Raw genomic sequence first — 23,071 nt, 5'->3', positions numbered from 1 at the left:
AAAAAGTCACTGGTGTAGCCTGAACTTACACCGGCGCTGATGGAAACCTGGTCTGAAGGTAGTTTTCCCTCAACACTCACCCCAGCCCCTTAACACACTCCAAAATTCAGGCTTCCAATTCAGCTAGAAACTGGATTTGCTGCCTGAGAAACAAACCTTGGGCTCCTTTCACAGCCCATCTGATCCCACATCACCCCATTTCATCGGGCTTGATACGATGCTGTGGATCACCTGGATCCTACCCCATCCGGGGACAGGAGATACCAAGCCATCGATCTAGCTAGGCTTTGATCGTGCGAAGCCAAACAAGTCCCAAGCTCAAGTCTAGAGCCAGCAGCTTCTGGGAGACAGAAATGGAGATCTGGACTCTGTCCTGGTAGGAACAGGACGTGGTAAGTCTGTGTAGGAGCACTGTGGTTTAGCTGGCGTTAGCGCGCACTTAGGAAGTCTCTCCTGGTTAAAAAGGGTAAGAAATGAATCGAGTGTAAGTGAATCGAGTGAATGTAAAGGATTGGAAATCAGCTGTTTTCAGACTTTTTTCCCCCTAAAAAGCCTTTCCTCTCTCCATGCTTCCCTTCATCCACCAAAAGCCTTCCCTGCTGCCCAGATCCCTGAACCTCCAAAAAGCGAGGTGTGAGTTGGAGCCACGTAGAAGCACAGTATCAGAATAATTTAGGTTGGAAAAAACCCTCTGGAGCTCTCAACTCAATCCTCTGCCCAAAGCAGGGCTAATTTCCAAATCCCGTCAGATTTCTCAGAGCCTTGTCCAATCAGGTGTCAAAAATGAGGAAGAATGGAAGTGCCACGGCCTCTTTTGGGTGGTTTATTGCAGCGTTCAACCACTCTCGTGGAGGATCAGGTCTCCTTAGATCTAGGTGGATACTTTCACACTGCAACTGGTGGTCCTAGATCTTGCACTACTGACCTCCTCTATTTTGTGCCTCATCCCTAACAGCCTCTTCTTCTCCAGGCTAACCAAGCCTCCTGTCCCAGGACCGTCCATCTGTCTTTGTTGCAGCATTTCCTCAGCCCGTATCTCCAGTTTGCTGAAGTCCTCCTGGATGATGCTCTCCAGCGTATCAGCCACTCCTCCCATTTCGGTACCTTCCAAGAACCTGCTGAGGGGCCATTTCCCCATCATCCAGGCTGTTAATGAAGATATTAAAGAGTGCTGGTCCTAGAAGCAATCCCTGACAGGTGCTGCTAGTAACCAGCTGCTGGTTAGGCTTCAAGCCTTTGACCCTTACCATTTGATGACCACCCAGCTTTTGATCCACCTTAGAGCCACGAACTCAGCCCACAATTCCCAAGTCTGGCCACTAGGATGCTGTGGGAACCTGTCTCAAAAGCCTTGGTAAGGATAAAATGTACACCACCCACTTCTCCTCGCTGTCCATAAAACCAGCCATCCCACCTCAAAAGGAAAATGGGTACAAGCCGTCCTCAAAAAATACGTGCTGTCTATTCCCAATCACTTCTTGTCCATCATTTTGCCTGGAAAAAGCCTTTATAACTACTTGCTCTTCAGCCTTCACAGAGGCTGTGAGCAGGCTGACTGCATCCTCCTCCTTGCCCTTTTAAAGGATGGGTGTAACCCTTCTTCCAACCATCACAAACTTCCCTAGACAGTGGGTCTACGATACCAGCCAGCTCCCTCGGTGCACTCCACGCATCCCGTTTGGAGCCAGGGACTTGCAAATGTCCATTGTATGGAAATGGTCTTCAGCTCTTTCTTCTTTGGTGAGGGACAGCACTTCTTCCCCAGGTTCTCCTCGATACTGGAAACTGGGTGCCGGGGGGTTGAACCTTGCCAGCAGACCAAGAGGAAGAAAGCACTGATGACCTTGATGTTTTCTGTGTCCTCCTCCACTAGGATGTGTGTCCCATTCAACACGTCCCTGAGCCATCCGTTAGTGCCAACGCACCTACCGAAACCCTTCTTCGTGCCTTGCATGCCCCTTACCAGGTTCAAATCCAGCTGAGATCCGACCTCCCTAGTTCAATCCTGTAGCCTGCCACCACTGCCAAACATTTTCAGGCTGCCACGCTTGCCTTTTTCCTTGCATCTCCTCTTCTCCAGCCCAGGGATGCTCCACAGAAAGAAATCAGCATCACTGTAAGGCCACCTGGCAAAAGAAGTTAGGAACTTGGAGCAGAGAGGGAAAAATCGCGGGTCTTGATGGGTTTAGCCGGAGAAGAGAGCTCAGTAAAGGCAGAGCTGGCAGAGTGCTGTCTCACCACCCCCTGGCAGCTACATGGGCTCTGCCTACTTATCCCAAATATGTTGTACGCAGCCACCAAAGCTGGGAAAAACTCACTGCAAGCATAGGGAGCTTCTGCTCCGGCCCGGGTCTTGTGGGATGCGGGGAAGCCCCGTACAAACTGAGACAGATGGAGAACGTGGGAAAACCCTGCAGTCTCTCTCTCTCTGTCCCTATCCTGCTCCTTTCCTCTCCGCAAACACTGACTCACCGCTGCTTCTCACGGCGCGTGCATGCGTCCTTCTCCCCGCACTCTCTTACTCATTCCTGCTACTCCCACCGGGGCCACCTCGGCATCTCCAGCAGCAGCGGAGCTCCTGGATCGAAAGCGAGCGTTAAAAGCCCCTCGAGAGCTCGCTGACGACCGCTAAATCAATCCTCGGCCTCGACAGGCAGGCAGGGAAAACAGCTCACGGGGATCTCTCTCGGCGATACGGCGTTCGGGCAGTGCTGCCAGGGAGGAAGGTCTGCTGGGTCCCACGTGCTGGCGGCGGCTGGAAGGGCCGCTCGATAGCAGCATTGATCCCCATGCCGTGCAAAGGGCACTGACTCCAGAGGCTGTCAAACCGCTGTTTCCATCTCGCCCAGGGATGGAAAAGCCACTGGGGCTCTTCTGAAACATCACCAGGTCGAGGAGCTGCTTGAAGGTATGGTACAGATGAAGGCTGAAAGGAACACGGTACCGAGTTATTTCACCCACTCTGATCCAGGAGCAGTTCTTCTTCGCCATGGTTTTTTTTTTTTTTTTCATTTTCAACCAGTTTTCGAGTGGGAAGACCTTGTTTTTCTCTAGACTGTCCTCTTTCCCACGCAGGTGGTGGTGAACATGGTCCCCACGTAGGTCGTGGCTCCAGCTGTGACCCGCTGCCAGAAAGTACCGAGGTCACCCCACTCCTATGTCCTATGTGTCACTGACCATGGCTGCAAATAAAGCCAGAGATTTCCCACCTGTAGCAGCTATTTCGCAGTCATCTGGCTACTGGGAACTGGAGCGAGGCCACCAACAGGCCACCAGCAGCCACGGAGGCCGTGCCAAGCTGGCCGCATCCAAGTGAGGGCCTGCAGCAAGAAGCTCGCGCCGGTCACGCCAACGACTGAGTAGATGCCACTAAAAAACAACCTTTAGTGGGGGTTTTCAATGGGACACGGGGGGCAAATTCATTTCCTCTCTGATAGAGGAAGCCCGAAAGTGGGGATCTCCTCCTTTTTACTCTGCCCCTGATTCTTTACCATGTTCCTTTTCCCTTTTATTTTTTTTTTCCCCCTTCTTTCTTTCTGCTTCCTATGTATAAACAAATCCTAGCTGGGCAAAATTCTGGGAAAGTCTCCAGATTGTCAGCCTCAGTGAGCCTATTCATCACAAGAGGTTCACGCTCAAGCTGAGCCCGTGTATGCCTGCTCCAGATGCCTTTGTCCAGAGCTCTGAATGGGAAATTTCCCAGCCAAAGCTCCCCAGAAGAGCTGAGCTCTGCTGACTGCACTCCGCAGAAGACCAAGCAGACAGGGCACGAGGATTTTCTCCCCTGCACGGAATAAAATAAGACCGCTTTGATACATCTGCTGTATTTTAGCAGCTGGAATAACACTGATGATCCCACTTCTGAGCAATCACCCAGCTGTTGTCTGGCAGACTGTCTAACATCTAGGGCAAAACGAAGTGAAAGCCAGGAGAACGTTGGATATGATGTTCCTGAGACCATTATTAGAACAGCACATTCATGTCCAGCAGCTATGCCTAAAATAAAAAGGACACACAGAGTGCTCAGGGCTCAGCCACGGGAATGCTGTGAAGTTTAGAGAACATGAAAACATGATCTACAGATAAGAAATGAAACAAACTCAGCGCACCAAAGAGAAATTTTAGAGATCACTCGATCATGCTTTACAAATATTTACACAAAGAGACTGAGGATAGAGAGCCCTTTAACCAAGATAGATCTGGTCTCAGGATCACTTGGAAATGCATGTCCATCCCTTGCTAAATCAGAAATGCCCTTTCCAGCCCCCCAATAAACATGTCCCCCCGTTCGTGCTGAACTTGATCATTTTGGGCATGGGTATAACGCCAAGGCTGCAATTAGAAATTACAAAGGGAATATTTTAAGCAGGGCAGGCAATTAACTTTCCTGGCCTCAATAACAGTAAATATTGAGGGGCAGGCTCCTGGAAGAAAACACAGCGTGTTACTCCAAATGACTCCATCATGCTCCAAACTGATTCAACCTCATGTCTGAACTTAGGTTTCGGATCCTGAACTCGTTTCTAAGAGGAAAGAGAGGGTGAGGCACCAACACCTGCTCTTCACTCCTCTCTCCTAACTTTCCACTTGATCCTGACACCAGTGACACCAGTAAGTCACCTACCAGCGCTGCCCAGTGCTGCCCAGCCTGAGGAAAAGCAGGAGAGGACAAGGACTTGAGCAGATCCAATGATACCCCAGGCACGGAAAAACCTGAGTTCTAGATAAACGTTATCATGATCAGTCTTCAGCTCAGAGCACTCCCCATAATTAACCAGCCACTATGCACTGTCACAGTATCAACAACAAGGTGCATTTTTTTTTTTGCTCATTTTTTTACTCTCTTGTCTCTTTCCTCAAACAATGGGTAGAAAAAGTTATCTCAGTTCACAACTCGAACATGAACTGGCCCTTTGCTCCCTACTAAGAGGTGTCAGTGGACAAGGTAAGAGCCTCGGACTAATCCCTTCTCCCAAAGGGTCACAAGCAGTACATTCCCTGTAGCCATTCCATTTCAATTTTGGGGGTGCTCACCTGGTTCTGATTTTCCTTATTTTGTATATTTTAGAGTCAAGAAGCTCTCAGCATGACAGTTTAGGAAAGGCAAGGGTCTCCACCATAAGCTCAGCCCTTGTGTGATGCAGTACATGGGGAGAATCCATGCAAACCTTGGGTTCTTGGGCTTGCAAGAGCCCACCAGCACGTATCGTACAGGGGCATGGGCCAACGTGGACCTTTGTTTGATACTACTCAGCCACAAAATCACGTCAGCCTCTATAATCGATGCAATTTAAGGTTGCATCTGACCTGCTTATAGGTGTACAGGAGCTCCCTGAAATGGGGTGTAGCGAGGAAACCCAGCCGAAGCTAAAGGCAGGACATAACTACGAGGTTGGAGAGTAATTTAGCCCACTGGATTTAACATCCTTAAGCTCCTGAAAAGTGCTGTCACTTCTTCAGACCAGACGTTTTCGTAACGGATCGTGGATGTTTTGACGGTACCAAAGAGCAGCCCACGATGCCTTGAAGCAACCTGTCTGCCAGGAGGCAGCGTGCGTCCACCTCTCTGCAAACGAGGTTTCCCGGGGTGTGTAAAGGCATCGGAAACAGCACACAGCTTTTGAAAATGAACAGTGCGACTACATGGGGTCGTGGCACTCATTTCACTCTGCTAATTTCTCTGGCACGAAAAGCAAAGAGTGATGCCAACTAAGCCACCGTGATGACTTTTTGCTGGACCCACTCATTACAAAGGGGCTCTTCCTCAGGCACCAGGCACCCAAAACAGGACAGCAAAACCTCCAGGATCCATGTAGGTCAACAGACAGTTACTTTCCCCAACAAGAAGAGAAGAAGAGAATGAAAGCCATACCTCCAAACGGAGACATAAATGATAATCAACAGCAGAAGTGTCAGCGAAGATACTCCACAGCCTACAATTAACGTGACAGAAGGGACCAGCACCTTTTCCATGTTCTGAAAGAGAGAAAGTGAGACATTAAAACAAAAACAAATTAAAAAAAAGATGCCCAAGAGACGCTACCAGCTCGATTTCACTGCAAAGACTTTCCTCCTAATTGTCTGCAACTCACCTGACCTTTGCATCGCACTACCCACACAAATAAAGAGGAGAGACTATTTTTGGGTGACCTAACCTTTGTTTGAACCCGATTCTGCTCCCACACGCACCGGCGTTAAGTCTGGGGTGACAACTGGTATCCACAGCCAGGGAGGGGTGTAAAAGCACGGGTTACAAGAGGAGGATCGGGCCCTTCGTATCCAGCATGAGGATAATTAATGAGGCAGAAGCAGGAGGCACTGCCCACACTCAAACGATTACAAATGAGCTCTTCTGGGAACGGCTGATGCCGAAGCTTGGAGGATGAAAAGAAGGTGAAAATCTTCCACTGACTACAAACATCCATCTGGCAAGGGAGGAGACGAGGCAAGGAAAGGAAAAACATGCTGTCTACTCCCCCCAGGGACCCAGCATCCAGTCACACCATCCATCACTTCCCCACCCTTACGCTACCAGGCACCTCTTCGTGAGCAGGGCACTGCTGACAACGCTGCTGTGCAACAGTTCTCCTCCGCTGTCTGAACACAAAGGACCTGCTGGCCACCAGCTCTTGCAACATCACGAGCAAATATTTAGGGCCGGAAATTCTCCTAACATCGTTCTCTGCATCCCTGGGACCACGTCCATCCCTAGAGTTATCTGCATCTGCCGGACCAACACCGCTAAACGCCCCTCGTTCTACAAATCTCTGTCCCACCTGGTTTTCCCTGCAGCAGGCTTTTTTCTCCAGCATGTTTCTCGTCTCCATGCCAGTGAACTCTGCTGGCACGGAGGCGGAGGAGCAGTGCCCCACCACGCAGCACAGGACCCTCTAAGCGAAGCATTTTGCAGAGGGGTGGGAGCACACCCAAGACTGGCGCCGTACCAAGCCCCTGTTGCTTTCCGGGAAGATGAGATGGTTTCTGACGTAGCAAGGGTTTGGGATCTGAGCGAAATTATCCCGGCAGTTTGAAGGGCTTGGGAAGATCTTCCTCACTTGCATATTTCAATTAAGGCCACCTCTTGCATTTTGCATCTCGCTGGGGGGAATTAACGCGGAACAAAGCTTCCAGCACCCTGCTGGTGAAACTCATGGGAGCTATGGGAAGGCTGGCACAAGAGCTTAAGGGATCTGAGACAAAACTGAGCGACGGATTCAGAAGTTTGAATGCCCAGCTGGGCATACGTACCCGAAGGAGTACGGGCTGATTGCAGGATTTTCACTTAGATGGTGGGGTACAGATGACTGCAGACTGGAAGCCAAGTGTGGTGCTACCTCTCTGCGATGTTCCCTCCCCGCTGATCCTATCAGCCCTGACACGTCACCTTACCAGGACTGTACAGCTTCCCTGAGCTTCCTTTGGGAAATGGGAGGCTTGGGACTCTTCGAATTCACCGCTGTAGTATACAGAGCGAGGTTCTGGATGCTGAGCCCGATTCAACTGGCTGAAATTACGGGGCTGGATGTAAGACAATGCCTTAGTCCCTCTAATTATGAGCAATTGTACATGAACAGCAAGAACATGGCACAGAGCCTCCCCAATCCATCCAGCAAGGGCCTGCACCTTCTCCCACCCAGAGCTTCCCGAAAAGGCTTCAGATCACACACCGAGTTTTTCTCTTATTTGGATCACCGCGATTTGGATCACTGAGATTTTTAACATCGACTGCTGGGACTCTACCCCCACCGTGGGGATTTGCTCCTGCCAAATACCTGAGGGAAGTTAGAAGCAGGGTTTTTGAGAATTAGGTAAACACCGAGGAAGACGCCTCAATGAAAATACCAACGTTTCCACTTGTTTTCCATTAAAAAAAATGTTGAAAGTGGACACCTTCCAGATGGTCCGAGTGCTGAAATATTGCATCCTGCTCCTTATAAGCTGACGTGTGGAAGGGACCTTCTCTGGGAATCGAAGTCTGTGATTTAGTCAGGATATGGAAGAGAAATGGCATCCCCAGACAAAGCCGCAGCTTCTCTCTATGCCACCTCTACCCTGTTTTGCTCCAGCAGAAGCCCTGCCCTGCCTCAGAGATGTAGGACTGCAAAAAATGGGAAGAAGAGCTCTTCAGACACGGACTGGGCTCTGCTCGCTCGCTCCAAGCTCCCTCCCAGCCCCTTTCCTCTCCCTGCTCCTCCCTTTCGGCAACACGAGTTCCCATCACACGAGCGATGGCCTGGGACGAGCATCGATTGTGACATTTGATTTAAGTAGGTCTCGTTCCACTGGCTTTTCACGGGCAACTGCATAAAAGTCGGGGAGGAGCTCCATGAAAGCTAAAAAAAATCCAACAGATAATTTCATTTCTAAGCCATCTGAGAGCGCCACGACAAAAGGAGTGGGGATTTTAACAGTGAGCGGACTTTGTCCCTGTATTCCCAACTCAATAATCCTAATTCCCTTCCACATCCTCTCCGACCTCCTTCAGCCCCCAAAACCTCAGGTTCTTTCCCCAAATGGAGGCCGGGCTGGTTGGTGATAGCTGGCGTCTTCCCCCTTCTAGAAGACCCCGATCAGCTCCTCCTTCCTTTATCCTCTTGCCCATTTATCCTTTTATCCATAAGACCCCCGGGCACCAGAGGGACTCTTCCCAAGGAGATGCCAGGACCCTCATCCCTTCTCCCCACAGACCAGGGATGGTTGGTCCGACCCTATTGGCATCACGAGGGTGGGTAACTATAAAAAACACTGGCTGCGATAAGAGCAGGAGCTTTTTTGGGGTAACAGGAGGTCCTAAAGGCTCAGGACCATGTAGATTAGGATCCTGCTTTCTTTTTTTTTTTCATTATTAAGGTTTCTCTGTCTTCCCCGTCTTCCTTTCCCCCTCCTACACTCCTTCCCTTTGGCAAATGAAGCATTGTTTGTTTTATTTCTCCTGACTAATTAAATCCCCTGACAGAAGGTGGTTGGATGCTGGAGGATCTGAGGCTAGCAAGGAAATTTTTTTTTTGGAGGAGGAAGAAGGGAAACCAAAAGATTGGTTTGAAAAGCAATAGCAATACCACCAAAGTGACAGCAAGCAGCTCTACAGGAGCTCCCCGGCTCCGCAGCCAGGAGGGAAATTGGTTCTTTGTGAAGGCCGGGCAAGGCACGGGGTGTCACCTTGTCCTGCCTGGACTGGAAATGGCACCAAGTGGCCCAGCACTGCCTCTCCTCCTTCCCCTGTCTGCTGCCGGTGGCCTCGAGAGAACCAGGTGAGACCGTGCCCCCGGAGGGGCTGAAGGAAGAAGGAAGACCTTCGCCTGGGCACAGCAGGACGGAGCTGGTGGTTACGAGTCGTAAGTGCCACCGTCCTGTCACCAAGCATGACAAGGGAGGAGAGGAGCAATCAATGACATCAGCGAGGATGGAAATAACGAGCGCCGCTGCCCGGGACTGCTGGCTGCCCGACCACCACATCACCCTGCCTAGCAGGGCACGAGGACGCTCCTTGACAATTTCCCTTGGCTTCCTTCTTCTCTTCCCTTCTCTTCTCTTCCTTACTCTTTTCCTCCCCCCTCTTTTCTCCCTTGTCTTCTTTTCCCCTTACTTTGACCATTTTCCATGACATATTCCTGCCTTTTCTTCTCGCTCTCACTGCTTCTCCCTGGCTCTCTTCCCTCGGCATTCTCTCCGTGTCTCCCTTTCCATCAGTTTCTGCACCACGCCGTGAAAAGTGACTTCATCTGAGCTGTGCTTCTTCCGTCACCCTGCTCTGGCTCCGGGGTCAAACCGGCTCCAATTAGAACAAAGTCAAAAATGTTTTTTCTTAATGCCACGCTGTTTGCCTGAGACCTTTTGTTTTTCTCCCAGATTAGCTGCAGACATGTTTGTTTTTCTCCCAAATTAGCTGCAGACACGTGAGAACGGAGTTCGGGGCTTTGTTTTGGCAGATGAGTTTTGCTGCTCGGAATGGTCGCCTCGAGCCCGACTTCTCGCACATTTTACATGAAAACCTCATGAAATAAGAGAATTACGGAAGTCCTGGTTGCAAGGGAGATCTGGAGGTTTCTAATCCAACTTATTGCTTGGAGCAGGACTCAGACTAACATTAAGTGAGGATGGCTTTGTCTAGATGAGGCTGGGAAACCCTCAAAGGCCACGAGCCCCAGCACGCTTCTCTTGACCATGCCAAGACCGTGCCACGCTTCCAGGGAAACCTTTTTTCCTAATATCCTGCATTATTCTCACAAGCTACAGATTGTGGCTCTTGTCCCTTGCTACACCATCAGGCACAAGCCAGAGGAGCTTGGTCTCATGGATTTTGTCATGGTACCCATTGGCCCCTCGCCTTCCTCTTCGCAAGACCAACTTCTCCCTCTCAAGCCACGAGCAGCGAGACTTGTTTGACTCTCCCGTGAAGAGACAGGATCCGATGGCACGCTGTACTCCAAAAACTGCTCACAAACCACTTCATTGTGCCACCGGACTAAAGGCTTTTCTCAGTTCCCCAGCAGTTTTTAAAGCCACGCTTTATTGATTTCCTTGCTGGTCGGACAACTCTTTTCAAAGCAGCGAGCTATCAAAGAGGTGGTAAAATTGCTGGCAAATACTGCTTTTACCAGTAGTCATGAAAGCGAACTGCTTTCTGAACAAGGTGCTGTATGAAAACAACCTCGGAGGGGTGAATGACCGGGAGGAGGACGCGCTCTTGTCATCGGCAAAAAAAAAATAATCCTGAAAATGCTTTTATCCTCACTTAGATTCTGGGTTTTTCATTCGGGCTCGGGCTCTTTGGGTTGGTGAAGCGCCAGCCATGTTCTGCACCCCACTGAGTGAAAAGGACAGCAGTTGTCCCGGAGCAAGCCGGGTTATTCCTTTCAGTCCTAAAGGGGTCTTATAAAAAGGATGGATCCACTCTTTGCTCGGGTAGATAATGATAGGACAAGGGGAAATGGTCTTAAACTAAAAGAGGGTAGATTTAGACTAGAGGTGAGGAGGAAATTCTTCGCTGTGAGGGTGGTGAGGCGCTGGCACAGGTTGCCTAAAGAGGTTGTGGACGCCCCATCCCTGGAGGGGCCCAAGGCCAGGCTGGATGGGGCTTTGGGCAACCTGGGCTGCTGGGAGGTGTCCCTGCCCATGGCAGGGGGTTGGAGTTAGACGATCCTTAAGGTCCCTTCCAACCTGAGCCATTCTGTGATCCTTCCAGGGCAAAATACAGTGTTTTTAAGGACTTTGACAACGAGTGGTGCTGTGAAACCTTCACCCGAGCACGCAGCAGGCTCTTGACCCAGCTCAGCCATGTGCCCGCCTCGGAGGACTCTGCAGAGCCAAGAGGAGCGAAGCCTTGCCCTTGCCTGTTCATACCCCATCACACAACACAAGAAGGCGCTGCTCATGCTCTCTTGACCGTCACACGGTCCTCAACAGAAGCAGCACTGACATCCAGCCGCCCAGCTGCAACGGGGCACGCCAGTTGCTGAGAACCAGGGCGAAATTACAGATCCTGATGGAGCTGCTCAAGGGAAAGCTCGGTTTTCACCTCCTGGAAGAAGTATTTCTTGCACTAGCTGTTGTGGGTCTGCTCTGCCCCACGGACATTTCAGCCTGTGTTGCCCCAGGAGAAAATTCACGCACTAATACCGAGCCTAACAGAGGTGGGGAGAGAGGAAGAGAAGGACACAGGCTCTTTTTGGTGGACCCCAAAATAGAGGCAGGAGCAAGGATTTAGTGAAGTTTGACCAGGTCACCTGGGAAAGGAGCCTTTTTGGGGGCAGTTTCTGAGCAGGGCTTTGAGATCCTTTGAAATCCTTTGAGATCCCTGCATGAAAATCCCTCGGTGGTGTCATCAGTAACCAAGTTCTTGGCAACTTCTTTTTCGGCACCCTCCCCGGCTCAGCCCACGTCATTACAAGAGCGGTCCGGAGGATCTGAACCTCGTTTTGCTTCCTCCGCATCACAACCACCATCTTCTCATGTCAAAGCCAATAGGCCCACGTTATCGGGAGCGCATCTGTGGAGCTGAGGGCTCCTTTTATGCAATTTGGCCAGTCCAGCGGGCAATTCTCTGTAATTACAGTCCAGGAAAATCACCCGGAGAGACACCTTAATGCGCTGCTATTTATTAACAACTGCTAACTCCGCTCAGTACTGAGCCTGCTCCCAAGACACAACAGGGCAATCTGCCTTTCAAACAGCCTCGAGGAAGCTCTCGGGGCGGAGGAGTGCTTGGTAGGGACGATATAATCATTTCCTTCAGTCTGGTGGGGAATTACAGGAGTTAAGGGCGGCGTTATCTACCTGCCAGTGGCCAGCACGACAAGCCGCCTTGCTGCAGCTCCGTGAAGGACCAGCCTGAATTCCCAGGTCCAAAACTTGAAGTCGGGACATCAAAGAGGGCTGGATCGTGCATGAAGGAGCCCACTCAACCGACCTGCTTTCGACTGAAAACACCGCCCTTAACTTTTCAGGGGCCTGTTTTGGGCCCCCCTGGAAATGGAAGGGAATAACAGTGCTCTGCCTGCCAGAGCTCGGTTCAGCTCGGGTTTTAGATGTGTGCCTTAGGGGTTTCCCGGAGCTATGTCAGGACAATCAGGCACGAGCATCTCATTCTCTGCTGTGGGGAGGTACGAAGGAGAGAGAGCAGCCAGCTTTTGCTTTAACTGTTTCTTAGCTGGCCGTCTGCGTTACCCGTTCTTTCGATCTCCGCTTTTTATGTGCACGGTGAGACTTGCTCTGTCCCAGCCCTTCCCTTTAAAGCACGTTTTACACGGTGGAAGAAGAAATAGAAGCATTTGCCATGGTAAAGCTGGTAATAACCAAGGCAGTCCAGCCCTCTGTGGACCCTCTTTCCTTCTGAGACACCCAAGGCAGAAGAGAACTTCAACCAGGCTGTGCAACACCGCTATCAAATGCGCTGCACTGAGCAGCAAACCCTACCTTGCAGGTCTGTTGCAGAAAATCAGAGGGCCCAGGACCACTCTGTTGCCCTGAGATGAAGCGATGTAGTAGAGCTGATGCTCCACCAGCTCAGGCTTCATAACAGAGAGGTTTTGTCCATGCCTTCTGGGAGAACACCCATGGACCGTGCCATCCCCTGGGCACTGCGATTTGGCACAGGGACAAAGGCAGTGGGGACAATCCCAGGGCAGTGCTAGACTGGACTTCGATATTATTAATATGATTATTAATATTGTGATTTTTACTGGTATTATTTTACAGGATGGACACAGGGGCTGAGTCTAATGACATGAAAAATGAGCCTCCTTCGCTGCTCCTCTCTGCTTGGGATCGCCCCTTCTCTGTACTGCACAGCCGACAACCAGCCCCAGTAAAATCTACAGAAGATTTGCAAGCTCATCCCTGCGTTCCCCGTCCTGGTCTGCTTTCACACGTGTGTTCTCAGCTCTGCTAACTTCACAGCCGCAGTGCTCAGCCCCTCGCGGGGAAACGGGGCGAGATTTACACACAGCTAAAAAAAAAAAAAAAAAAAAAAAAAAAGGAGAAAAAAATAACGCCACGGCAGACTGGGAATGGAAAACGAGGAGGGGGGGGAATCCAGACTGTGTTTATCCTGATTTAAGCAGGGTTTTGGTTCCGTGCCAGGCGACGGCGTTTCACCAAATTACTCCAAAACAGCCCGCTGTTTGTTGTACTCTCTCGGCGTCGTGCTGGCGAGCCGTGCCAGGGCTGCGGCTCTCCCGGCGGAGCGGGCGATGCTCACCCTGCCCTGGGGACAGCCCAGAAAGGTGTCTGGAAGTCCCCTTAATTTCCACTTCCAGCCGCGATTCCTCCCCTGCAAGGTCTCATCTCTCACCTGAAGGTCCCTCCGCTGGCAGTGGCTCCTGACCCGAGCTAGGGCTGAACCCAAAACCTTGAAGAAAAAGATGTTTCCAGCTCGCTATCAATCCTCGGAGGCTTTCGGGAGCGAATTGGCTGGAGTTTGCCTCTGAAGAGGATAGGAAAGGATTTCAGCTATTTAGCAGCTGATGGGATTTGTGGGCGTCACACAGATGCCACTGTGGTGACAGGGACAGCTTTCTGCCAGCTACAGTCGGAAGAACCCATGGGATCGGGCACCGTTTCCCCCACCCAGCGCGATACCGGGCGGTTACTGGGGGCTGCTGGTGCCAGCTCCCTCTGCACGGGGTGGTGCTGTCGAAGCTCCAGGGGTCAGCTTCTGGCCCTGCTGCTCGTCTCATCCTCAGCTGAGCGACGGGGAAGGAAAACCGTAACAGCCTGGATTTACACCAGTCTGATACGATCTCCACCAACTTGCTATAAACGCCACCAAACCGGCCCCCAGCGGCGGGATATTCCCCACCCGGGAAAGGGCTGTGCCACGGCTGACATATTTAAAAGAGCAGAAAGAGCGATTGGTCATGACAGCATCGGCTTGCTTATGGGAAAAGAACAAAGTCACTTTGCTCTCGTGGATTTATGGGATGCATTCCGCACATCCCTCTGGTTGGGAGGGCAGGTCGCTGGCGAGCCCTCGAGCTGCAGCCCTCGTTTTGACCATCAGCATCACTCCACCTTCCCACTTAGACCGCCTGAACTTTCAAGCTCGGGTTTCAAGCTCGTGCACTCATTTTTAGCAGCCTGACATCTGTTTCCTGTGCGTACTGACCGTTTTCACGTGAAGATTGCCTTACTGACAAAGTCTTGCCAGGGAACTTTGTCCGCTCAGCTGTCCATGGGCAGCAAAGGTATTAAAGCACGAGCCTGTTGGAAACGGATTCAATTTTGGCTTAAATGAGCAGACGTTTGTTGCAAAATAATAATAACGACTTCATTTCCGTGCCTCACCGCATGGCAGTTCAAGGGCAACCTAAGCCTTTAGGCAGGGCACAGCAGGGCTCAGTGGTGAAGCAGCTTGTCAAAATTACCTCAAAAAAAGGCTTTTCCAGGCAAAAACACTACGGAGATGTGTGCGTGGCGAGTAAGAAAGGTAAAACGCTCGATGGTTCAACCAGCTCTTTTGGGGGCTCCAAACACGACGTGCTCAGCCCTGGAAGGGCTTTGAAAGGGAAGATGATGCCTCTTAGCACAAACGCGCTGGCTCCCACCCCTGCCGAGCCCATGAGACCTGCCTCCGTCACCCACTCGTTACCATTTTCAACCGAGCACCTTTGTGCTGTCTCCCACGCCGTCCTCTGCCTCGGGAGAAGCTCCCACCCCTGCAAAAACACACCTAGAAAGGAGGTACCCGGGGCTCTGTCTTGGATTCTCCTCCCTGAAATCCTGCCTGGTGCGGTGCCTACAGAAAGCTCCTGTCGGCAGCAGATGTGCCACGACTCGCTGCCGTGACTAATGCCCTCGCGTTGCTCACACGTGCCCCCACGCCCGCCTGAATCCGCGTGTCGCCTTTTCAGCTGGAAGCTCTTTGGGATCAGGGGGGGTTTTTTGGGAGCGGGGAGCTTTGGGATGGTTTTGTTGGCCCGCTCGGCAGCGGGCGGCTCGCTGAAGTCGTGCTCCGTAGCTAAGCCTCCTGGCAACATGGTGGTCCAAATAACTCAGGATAAATATGAAATAATGTCAAGACAAGAGTTACAGCAGGCCCGCTGCTTTGTCCAGCCATGGGCATACCCTTTGATTTCTCCAAATACATCTCTCCTAACCCGACCCAGCCTCCCCACCTGCCCCCGTTGCGCGCCTCCACCTCCTGGCAACCCGCCGCACCTCCGGCACGCTTCTCCCGCTCGCACAGCGAGAAGCAGACCAGCAGGTGAGCTGGTTTACCAATTACATGCAGAAGGGTGAGAAAAAGCCAAAGAAGCTCATTTCCCCCTGAACCACCCCCGACCTGTCCAACCAAACCCCACTGACGGAGGCTCCTGGAGCTCGGCTGTTCCCCTGCACCTGAATTAAACCTTTCTCACCGCCACTCGACCCCAGTCCTCAGCTGCCTCCCTTGCATTAGGCCATTATTCCCTTTCCCCTTGGTATTTTAACCTCGAGGGACAACTCTAAGCCTCTCGCAGGGCTCCTGCATGCTTGGCGCCGTCCCCAGGCACACACAGACCCTGCCACGCTCGCGCATCTCACTGCTCCTGCCCCAGCGTGGAGCACCCCCAAGACACACCGCTCACCCCCCTCTGCACACGTTTCTGGCCCTGCACGGCTCAAATCAGCAGAGGCTGAGCCCGAGAGCTGCTTTTTTTCAAGCCCTTCGGAAACGGGAAAGTGGGAACTGGGAAGAGCCTGGTGTCCTGGCTTAAATCCACACCTCCCGTACCGGAGCGGTAAGCCGTGGCTGGGTAACAGGGCAGCTGTCACACTCGCTAAGCTGCCTTCGTGGCACCCGGCCATTAACCACCGCGGGCTCGGAATAAGCGCCAACCCCCTCAGGAGCTGCTTGGACACACGGTGCCCCAGATGCAGACGGGGAGCCTTTAATTTCAGCTGAAGACGAGGGACTAACCTCAGCCCTGCTCCTGGGGGTCACCCGGCAAACGCCGGCGCCGGTCTCGCCTGGGCACCAAGGGGGTGAATCGGGCTCAGTGTTACTCACGCTGAAGCAGTGAATCCCCCAGTGTTTTAAGCTCGCTGCCACTCGATCGTGTTCCTCTCCCACGTCCCCTTCAGATGAAGAGACACAGGGTGATGCAGCAGCATTCGCCTGCAGAAGAGTCCCTGCCAGGGCTGTGCGGAGCTCTCTGGCTCGGGAGAGCTGCAGCCCCGCCGCCGCCGCCGCTGCTGCTGCTGCAATCCCACCTCCCGGAGTTTCGAGCTCAAGAGCCGAGCGAATCCACAAGCGTGGAGTGGAAACTCGGCGGAGGGAAGCCGGCGGCTGCGAAGATCTCCTGAACTGCTCGGCGGATCGACAGACAGCCGAATGCGCAGACAGCCGCGAAGGAGGTGGGATGCGGGGATGACTGCTTATTATGCCGAGCCAAATCCTCCCATTATTACTTCGTGTGCTACCTGTCTTCTCCTAATATATTCCGCTGTTGTCTCTCCTAGAAGCACTGCACCGAGAGGGATTTCCTATAACCCTCGTCTCCGTCTCCTCACTCGCGTTTGCTCGCTTCTTTGCGGATTCCCGAACGATCTGCACGCTCTGCAGCAGTGGCAGTCCCCGGCCACCTCTCCCCCCAAACCACCAAACCCAGCGCTGCTCCGCTCCCTGTTCCCCTTTCCTCTGAAAACCCCACAAAAATCAGACGCCCGCTGACTCCGGATCCTCTCCAAACTCCCTCGGGTTCGCCCGAATTCACTTCTGCCACGGACGCCGATGGGTCAGCAATGACAAAGCAAACACCCCACGGTGGGGAGCTTCCAGTGACACGGGATCACAAACCAGCCCCTCTGTCACGAGGCCACGTTCAGAAAATGTTTTCCCTCTTGCTAGACAGTTGGGTTGCCCATTTGCCCATCGAAGGGCATCACATCCTATTTCCTAGTTGGATTATGGGAGAGTGGGAGGGGAAAAGCCGGCAGGTTCACGCTTTGTCCACTCCATGCTAAAAACACGTGGCCAAGCTCCCGATTTTAGCGATCAGAGATCATCCCCGCAGAGCAAGGGAAAGAGCAGCGTGGAGCCTGCGACCCGCAGAAGCCCAGCTTCCTCCTCTGGGCTGCCACAGATCCGGGGGAGAAGATCCCCCTGAGCAAACACCGAAACCTTCCCCAGAGTCGGCACAAAGCTCTCCCGAGACGGGCAGGAGCCCCGGCAGGATCTCCCATCACCTTTTTTTGCCCGGATGGGGGGGATCCAGAGGTAGCAGCACGAATCCTCGGGAAATCTCAGCAAACATTTCCACTTGGAGAGCTTGGCGTGATCAGCTCCCGAGAGACAGCCCACGTGCAGCAGCATCCCTTAAAGGACAGGGCACAAACAGGGGATTTGCAGCTCGAAAACCCAAACGCTCACAGCTCGGAAATCCTTGTCCTGGCTAAAGGGGCGAGCAGAGGTTGCTGCTGCTCCGCCAGGTGCACGGCAGCGCTCGGACCCTTCGGTGGCACCCTGCGGGCTGAGGGCAGCGAGGCTGGGACGGCACCTGCCAGGGTGCTGCAGCTGGCGGAGAGGAAGCGGAAAGCAGTGAAGTGATTAGCCCAAGGTCATCATCTCATCTGCAGGCACGGGAACAGCTCCCAGCCCCGTGGCTCAGCCCAGCACACCCGAACGAACCCTTCACCCCCTGTGCAAACTGGCAGCGGTTCGGCACCTTAAGGATTCAAGCCTAGCAAAAGCGAGAACTTCCCCTTGACAGAAAAGCCCAACTCTTAAATCGAAGCGTTAACATCACACGAGAAGCAGCATTTATTCATTACAACCCTGGAAGCAACGGGGAAGTTGAGCACTGGCTGTCCTCAGGGCACACAAAAGGCTTCATTCCCATCCAAACTCCAAACCTCAGGTGCTAAACAACGGTAAAACATTCATATTAAAATGCTAATCTCTGAATAACGTGCTCCGGTCTTAGCTAAGGGAAACGCTGCCCTAATTTTCCATCAGAAAAATTTACTTCCAGTAAAAGATAAATAAATATGTTGCTGTGAATTGAGAGAGGAGCTCGGGACTCGTTGTAACCCCCGTGTACGTACCCCGAGAGGTGCCTCGCCTTCGTGCCAACTGGAGCTAGCAGGGAACAAAGCCTCCCCTTGTCGGATTGCAGCAACCTGGGACGGGAGCTCAGCCACTTCGCCAGCACACCTCCAGGTCAGCTCCGCCATCCAGCCTGCTCCAACACACCCCACAAAACCCCAAGGGTGCTGCTGGGTCCCTCCAGCTCATTTTTTTGCATGTTGGCAAATGGGTAATTGTGGTTATGGGGTTGAGATGCTCCAAAAATTCAGCGTGGACACACCAAAGTCAGCTGCCGTGCAAGTTTTTGCCACCAGCACCTTTCCACCTTTGCTAGCCCTAAAAATGAGGGCAGAGCTGACCAGCCTCAGCAGACCAAGCTGGGAGAAAGGAGGGGAGGAGAGGGCAAAGAGCTGTATTTGTGTACTCCTACTGCTCTGGGAGCTAAGCTTTAAAACTTACTTGACTTTACAGGATGTGGGCTGGTAGGCAGAAGAGACAACGCGAGTCAAAAAACAAGAGCCAAACTCAGACAAGACAAGCAAAGAGCAAAAGGCTGCCCTACAAATCCTCAGATCCTGCTCTCTGCCCTTGCCATCGCCAACAAATTGCCAGGACAGCCAAGAAATATTGAAAAACCCCACCAGGAGACTCTTAATCCAACTGACCATTAGTCTGTGAAGTTTGAATACAGGGCTGTGTGATATCCTTTTGCCCCTACCATTCCCCTATCAAGCTGGGTATGGGGTAAAACCAAAATGAAAAGACAGCCCCCAAACCCCGTATGAGTCCCTCGACGGAGAGGTTTGTTGTTTAATGAAAGCAATCCAGCAGGGACCATCGGATATCAGACCCAGAGGAGGAGCCAAACTCGAACTCTAGCTTTTGGGCTGGGTTTGAACAGCTCCATCTCGGTTTTAAGGATGTCTGTTTCCAAAACTGATTCCGAAACCAGCACTCCGAGCCCACAGCTCCACTGAAATCAAGGAAAACTGCTTCCTTTCCCTGCTTCTAAAGCAACACCAAGGGAAATCCTATCCTAGGAAAGTCTGAATTATCCGCCTTGTCCCCCCACAAAGCTTCCCAGTTCCATCCTCACTGCAAAAATAAAAGCTGTGCCCGTACCAGGGTTACAAATTTTTCAACCTGCCAGGGCCAAAGACTCCAGAAGGGAGATTTATCGCAATAAATAATCTTCATGACACAGGAGGACGGAGCTTCTTGTCCGGAGAGCTCCCAAGGCACATGAAAAACTGCACCATAAATGTCAGCACCGCAGACGCCACCGCTGACGAGATGCCACCTCTGGGGAAGGCAGGCAGCACGGGCTTGCTCAGAAAGATGCTTGGTTAAAAAAACGAGGGTGGTACCATGAGGACGTGGGTGAGCAATGCTCCAGAGCACCAGCAGACCCCGGGCTTTCCTTCGGGGGGATCGGGGGGTAGCCAGGTCCCAGCTTTCCTCCCAGCGTGGCCAAAGGACTCACTCTGGTGCTCCTGAGTTGACTCCGGGCTGGAAATAATGAGTTGTGAGACTGCAACCCAACCAGCAACTAGAGGAGTTGGAAAGAGGATGGAAGAAGCAATTTTAGGCCTAAACCCTGTAGGACCCGCGGAGATGTTAGCTGCAGATGCAATAAAACATGAAGGGGGGAAAGAAGCAGCATCCTCCTGCAGCCAAGTCCACTCTCAGATACAAAAATACTTGGAAAGGGCTTACATCAACCTCGTGGTACCTGAACACCGAGAGCTGAGGGAGTAGTAGTATTTAGCTACATCAAATTAACCTCTTCTTTTTCCTAGCTGCTTAGTTAATAAACAGCCAAGTGCCCTGGGAGAGCATGAAGTTAATCCTCTGTTGGAGAAACTCCTGCTTTAGCCAAGCCACAGTCTCTTTTCCCACACTGCTCAACTCCAGGAGAAAGATCCGCAGAAAACCTTCCCCAGAAGCTCAGCAGCGCACCTGGGCTGTGGAATAAATCACGATTGATTTTTCCCGGGACCCAAACTCTCCCTGAATGTTGGTGGGACCGAATCGTTTGCAATGACAGCACCGGAGCGCTCCCGGCGCGGGATGAGGCGTCTCCATCCATCGTCCCTGTGGGCATCACAAGGTGCAGAGGCAGAAGCCGGGGTGCTGGAAGCTCAGGGTGAAGGCTGAAGCCTTGCTGCTGTGATGACACCGAGCAGGGAGCTGAGGAAGGAGAGTCCCAGCTGGCCGCCCTGGGCTCAGCTTGGCCTCCCCAAGAAAATTCGGGGACTGCTCCTGGAAAGCACGAACCCAACGCATCACCTCCCTTCTGCACTTGTTTTCACGCAGCCAGGAGACACCAGAAGAGCTACCCAAAGCAGAAAAAGGCAGCGGGGACACCGGCACCGATGCAACCAACTCCTTCCAGGTCCCTTCCACGCAGGGACGCGCTCCTCCTACCTTCGACCAGAGCATCTCTGCGGCGCTCCAAAGCTCGGTGCCTCGCGCAAGAGGACCCTGAGAGCAGCTCTGGAGCCCCGGTTGGAGCTGCTGGGCCTGCACGGGGCCCGGGCAAACACAGCCAACGCTGTGTCTTTAAAACCACTTCAGTGCAGATGTTGTTTCCATGGTAACTAGTGGACCAAATACATTAGTGTTTCTAATAATAAACCGAACCTTCATCTTGGAAAATGTGATCCCCCCCCCCCGTTGACCCCCAGCGGCCGGGCAGACGGAGAAGGGGGGGGGGGGGGGGGGGGGGGGGGGGGAAGCCTCGCTCCACGAACCCAGGAAAGTATCCAAAAAGGGGACGAACTACTTAAAAAAATAAATAAATACATATTCAAAGTGTAAGGTAGAGGGCAGCCACCCTGGCATCGCCCTGGGTGCCCTGGCAAGCTGATTCGGGGTGCCGGCGCCCCGTGATCATTTCGAGGAATCTCTCACTCCTCCGGAGGCTCCGGCGTAGAAGCAGCACCGGGTGCCGGCAGCGGGTGGAACTTCACGGACCCCCACCCCCGAAAACACACACACCGACCCCTGCAAACACCCCCGTATTCCTGCTGCGGGACCCCCACCCAAAAAAAGAGAAGAACCCCGAATTTGGGAATGGGATGTGATGGGATGCAGAGGGGCGATTCCCCGAGATGTGACACGTGGGAAGATGGAGTGGGGAGGGGGGGGGACCACGGGAGGAAGGTGCTCGGTGGGGTTTGTGGCCCCCCAGCAGCAATGAGCAGCGTTGTCTTTGACTAAACAGCGTGGGGAGGATGAGGAGGGTGGGGAGTAAAGGGAGGAAGGGGAGGAAGAGAAGGAAGGGCGGGATGAGAAGTATATGGAGGAAGGGGAGGGTGGGGGGGGGAGAGGAGTAAAGGGAGGACCGGGAGGAAGAAGAGGAAGGGGGGGATGAGTAGGAAGGGGATGAAGAGGAAGAAAGGGAGGATGGGGAGAAAGGGGAGGATGAGGAGGAAGGGGAGGACGAGGTGGCTGGGGAGGAAGGGGAGTAAAGGGGAAAAAGGGGAGGAAGGGGAGGACACGGAGTAAAGGGAGGATGGAGAGGAAGGGGTGGAAGGGGAGGAAGAGGAGTAAAGGGGACGAAGGGGAGGACGGAGAGGAAGAGGTGGAAGGGGAGGATGGGGTCGAAGGGGGAGGATGGGGACGAAGGGGAGTAAAGGGAGGATGGGGAGGAAGAGGAGTAAAAGGGAGGAAGGGGAGGACGGAAAGGAAGGGGAGGAAGAGGAGGAAGGCGACACCGCCGCCGCAGCACCCCCAGCGTGTGTCGTCCCCCCCCCCCCCACCGCCGCCCCCTCCCCATGCCGGCACCCGACCCGCGCCGTCTCTGGGGGACCACAAAGCCCCGGGGATGCCGATGCCGGCCGTGCCCACGGCAGGGCTGGGGTCTGTCCCCGTTCCCCTCCCTCCCAGTTGCAGCGGCCCCGGACCCTCCCCACCTTTTTCATTTAACCCCCAAGCCGCCCCGTGTCCGTGTCCCCCCCGGCCGGCACTCACCATGTCGGGGCTGAGCTGGGCTAAGATGGCGAAGGCGGCGAGCCTGTCACACAGGCATTTGGTCCGGGAGGCGTCGAGCGGGACCGTTCGGCAGCCGCGCCAGGACCAGGCGCCGGGCGGGGAGGCGGAGGCGGAGGCTCTGCTGGAGGGAGGGGAAGGAAGGAAAGGACGGGGCGGCGGAGAGAGGGAGAGAGGCCGTCAGGGGGGGGGGGGGGGGGCATGGAGCCCGGGGGGGGCCGGGGTTCCCCCCCCCCCCCCCCCCCGCCCCCCTCTCAGGCTCGCCCGCCCGCCGCCCGCCTTCTCCCTCCTCGTCATCGTCCTGCATGGGCCCGGCTGGGCATGGCGGAGCCCCCCCACCCCGGGCCGCCCTGAGCACGGGGATGGGTGTGGGACTCAGCGTGGTGCTGGGCCTGGTCCTTGACCTGGTTCTGGTCCGGGTCCTGACCCTGGTTCTGGACCTGACGCTGGTTCTGGTCTTGTTTTTGTACCTGCTCCTCAGCCTGGTGCCGGTCCTGATCCTGATACTAATCCTGCTTCTGGACTTGGACCTCATTCTGATCCTGTTTCTGGGCCTGATCCAGGTCCTCA

At 53.4% G+C, this 23,071-nt stretch overlaps 1 protein-coding gene across 13 annotated transcripts in view; it reads right to left on the bottom strand.

Annotated features, from left to right (window-relative positions):
- Positions 1 to 23,071, bottom strand: part of ADGRB1 (adhesion G protein-coupled receptor B1) — a 252,847-nt gene that overhangs the window by 57,351 nt on the left and 172,425 nt on the right. For 9 of the 13 annotated variants that reach the window (XM_035316262.1, XM_035316249.1, XM_035316253.1 and 6 more), the window contains 3 exons: positions 22,484 to 22,625; positions 5,873 to 5,976; positions 4,625 to 4,720 (listed from right to left, as the gene is read on the bottom strand). In XM_035316262.1, coding sequence (XP_035172153.1) covers positions 4,625 to 4,720; positions 5,873 to 5,976; positions 22,484 to 22,625 — 342 coding nt within the window. The remainder of the gene's footprint in view (positions 1 to 4,624; positions 4,721 to 5,872; positions 5,977 to 22,483; positions 22,626 to 23,071) is intronic. The other 4 variants (XM_035316259.1, XM_035316260.1, XM_035316251.1 and 1 more) reach the window with 3 other exon arrangements.

Source organism: Oxyura jamaicensis, chromosome 2 (assembly GCF_011077185.1).
Source record: "Oxyura jamaicensis isolate SHBP4307 breed ruddy duck chromosome 2, BPBGC_Ojam_1.0, whole genome shotgun sequence".
Taxonomy (NCBI): domain Eukaryota; kingdom Metazoa; phylum Chordata; class Aves; order Anseriformes; family Anatidae; genus Oxyura; species Oxyura jamaicensis.
This window is presented reverse-complemented; position numbering and strand designations above follow the sequence as displayed.